This window comes from Nematolebias whitei, chromosome 5 (genome assembly GCF_014905685.2).
Source record: "Nematolebias whitei isolate Nwh7 chromosome 5, NemWhi1, whole genome shotgun sequence".
Classification (NCBI taxonomy): domain Eukaryota; kingdom Metazoa; phylum Chordata; class Actinopteri; order Cyprinodontiformes; family Rivulidae; genus Nematolebias; species Nematolebias whitei.
Window position 1 is genome coordinate 625,328 of NC_056502.1, and position 2,910 is coordinate 628,237.

A 2,910-nucleotide genomic window follows, 5' to 3' on the forward strand; every position below is an offset into this window, starting at 1 on the left:
GCATAACCACTGACGATGTTTAGCATCAGACCTTCTACTTCTACCTCCAGACACATCACCCTATCTGACACTCTTTTCACCTCTACTACATTCTTTGCCAACTCCTCCTTCAGGACCACCCCTACCCATTTCTCTTTCTATCCACACCATGGTAAAACAGTATGAACCCTGCTCCAATGCTGCGAGCCTTGCTGCCCTTCCACTTGGTCTCTTGGAGACACAAAACATCTACCTTCCTTCTCAGCATCATGTCAGCCAGCTCTCTACCTTTGCCTGTCATTGTCCCCACATTTAGAGTTACAACCCTCAGTCCTACATTTTTCACTTTCCTCTTCTCCCTCTGTCTCCGACAAGTTTCCCTCCTCGTGGTCTTCGACTAACAGTAGCACAATTTCCGCTGGCACCCTGTTTGTCAACAGCACTGGTGGAGGTCGTTGTTAACCCGGGCCTTGACCGATCCGTATGGTTTCACTTTGATGAACTCGCATTATAGTTTTGTCAAAAGTGTTTTACATCAGATGCCATTCCTGACACACCCCTCACCATTTACCAGGGCTTGGGACTGGCACAAGAGATACACTGGCTTGTGCTCTCTAGTGGCTGGTTTATGAGCTGGAAGCCCAAATTATGTTTAAAATAAACAAATACATATTTGAAATAGTTTAAATTGTGGGCCCTGCGTCTATGATCTATTAAAGATGAACTTTTTGAATGGAATTATGAAAGTTAAACAACTTTTCCATGATATTCTAATGTTTTGAAAAGGGTTTGTACATGAACGCTCCTACAAGAACCCTGCAGATGTTGGATGCTGCAGATGTTGGATGCTGTCTATCATGGTGCACTAAGATTCAGAACTGGCTGTAACTACCGTACCCACCATTGCACCCAGTATTCACTGGTTAACTGGTCACCATTAACTTCACACAGACTCTCCCACTGGTACATTTTCATCTTTAAATCACTTCCTGGTCTGCTGCCTTCATACATCTCCTCCTACATGTCTCTGTGTGAGTGCAGCTACAGCGTGCGCTCTCAGGACATCATTACCTGCAGTGTTCCCTCAGTGAGGACTGAACTAGACAAAAGGACCTTCTCCTACTCCGCTCCTGTTTCCTGGAATATCTTGTAAAAAGATTTGAAGCTCTCGACCTTTGACCTCTCTAAGTGGCTTCAAACATCTGATAAGTTCCTGCAGATGTTCCTGTTTTTAGTTTTCTACACCGTCTTATAATCTAGATGTTTTTGCTACTATTCCTCTGTCCTTTTGGTTGCTATTTTGCTTTGATTGTTTTGATTTGTAAAAAAAGAAAAAAGAGAAATTTAAATTTGACTCATTGGGATGAACCTGTAGAAATAAAGGTTGAATGAATGCAGCAGACCCCCCCCCCCCCCCCCCCCACACACCCACACACACACACACACTCAGACACACGTTGTGATCCGGGTGTTGGTCAGGCTGTTATTTTGACAGGACAGGAGTTTTACCTGCTCAGCAGCTCCGGGTCTGCTCTGTCCCCCTCCTCATGTTCCTTCTGAGATCCAACACACAGGAAACCCAGCAAAACGTCCAGAACCTGTCCAGGATCAGGTGCAGATTCAGCAACACAACCTGGTGTGGATCATGATGAAGGACCTGGAGATGACTGCAGAGGGGGCGGGGCCTGGGGGCGGAGCCTCCATGAGTGTTTCTTATTTTTTTTATTCAACCTTTATTTCTACAGGTTAATGAGCCTCGGGGAGTCATTTCAAGAGAGACCTGATTTTAACAAAGAGTGATGGCAACAGTGGACAGTCATAAAGGAAGCGTCCTGAGAATAACAAGTGAAAATAAAACGGTATTTAAAAAAAGTTACAAAAAAACAGCTAGGTTGTAAGGCATGTAGAAAACTCAAACCAGGAACATGTGTGCAGGATCCGCAGGATCTGTTGTGATCCGCAGCCTGAAGCTGGATCACATTCAGAACCGATAAATATTGATAAACCACCTCAGGTCAACAACATTTCACTTCTCGCCCATCAGCTGATCAAACGAAGGATTGTTGTTGTTTGTTTGTTTATTCCGAGTTTTTCTCTGAAATAAAAACAGCTGATTTTATTTATTTATGAACGAACGGACAAAAAAAAAGAAAAAAAAAAAAGATCTGTCTGCTGCACCTGCAACCTCATGACGTCTACTGCAGCTAACGCTGTGGCAGCAGGGTTGGTTGCTATGGTAACATGGAAGACCGCTCGTGAAAGAAAAAAATAAATAAAAACATTGTGACAAACATTCTGTACATTAAATTCAATGTTAATAAGTTTATATTGTGATCGGTGGTTATACGAAAAGCGTTTTAAATTTTATCAGGACGAAACTACATAAACCAGAATGCAACGCTGCGACAGTCAGCCAATCAGAGCAGCGGCAGCATGCTCGGCCAATCAGTGACAAGCGCGAGCTTTCAAATTTCAAACAGGAAACGAAATTTGGACGCGAGAAATGTTTGGGATTCCACGAACTCTTCTCTAAAGCTTTTTCACTTTTTTCTCCTGAGTTAAGATTTCTGAGACTTTCAGCGACAATTTTTTTTTTTTTACCTCCGAGCAAATAATTGCTTATTCGCGGAAAGAGGAAAAGACGGAAAAACAACATGTCGGATTCAATTCAGAACCGCTGTGAGTCAAAAACTAGTTTTACTGTAATCCTGACTCTGTGTTCACACACAGCTGTAAACTGGTTTTAATCCTGAATCGGTGTTCACACACAGCTGTAAACTGGTTTTAATCCTGAATCTGTGTTCACACACAGCTGTAAACTGGTTTTAATCCTGACTCTTAGTGTTCACACACAGCTGTAAACTGGTTTTAATCCTGACTTTTAGTGTTCACACACAGCTGTAAACTGGTTTTAATCCTGACTCTGTGTTC

The 2,910-nt window shown here is 42.7% G+C and overlaps 1 protein-coding gene across 1 annotated transcript in view; it reads left to right on the plus strand.

Annotated features, from left to right (window-relative positions):
- The first annotated feature begins 2,612 nt into the window (after nt 1–2,612).
- LOC119409767 (ras GTPase-activating-like protein IQGAP3) overlaps nt 2,613–2,910 on the plus strand; it is a 143,551-nt gene continuing 143,253 nt past the window's right edge. The window contains 1 exon segment of the mRNA XM_037676665.1: nt 2,613–2,658. Coding sequence (XP_037532593.1) covers nt 2,634–2,658 — 25 coding nt within the window. The 5' untranslated portion in view covers nt 2,613–2,633.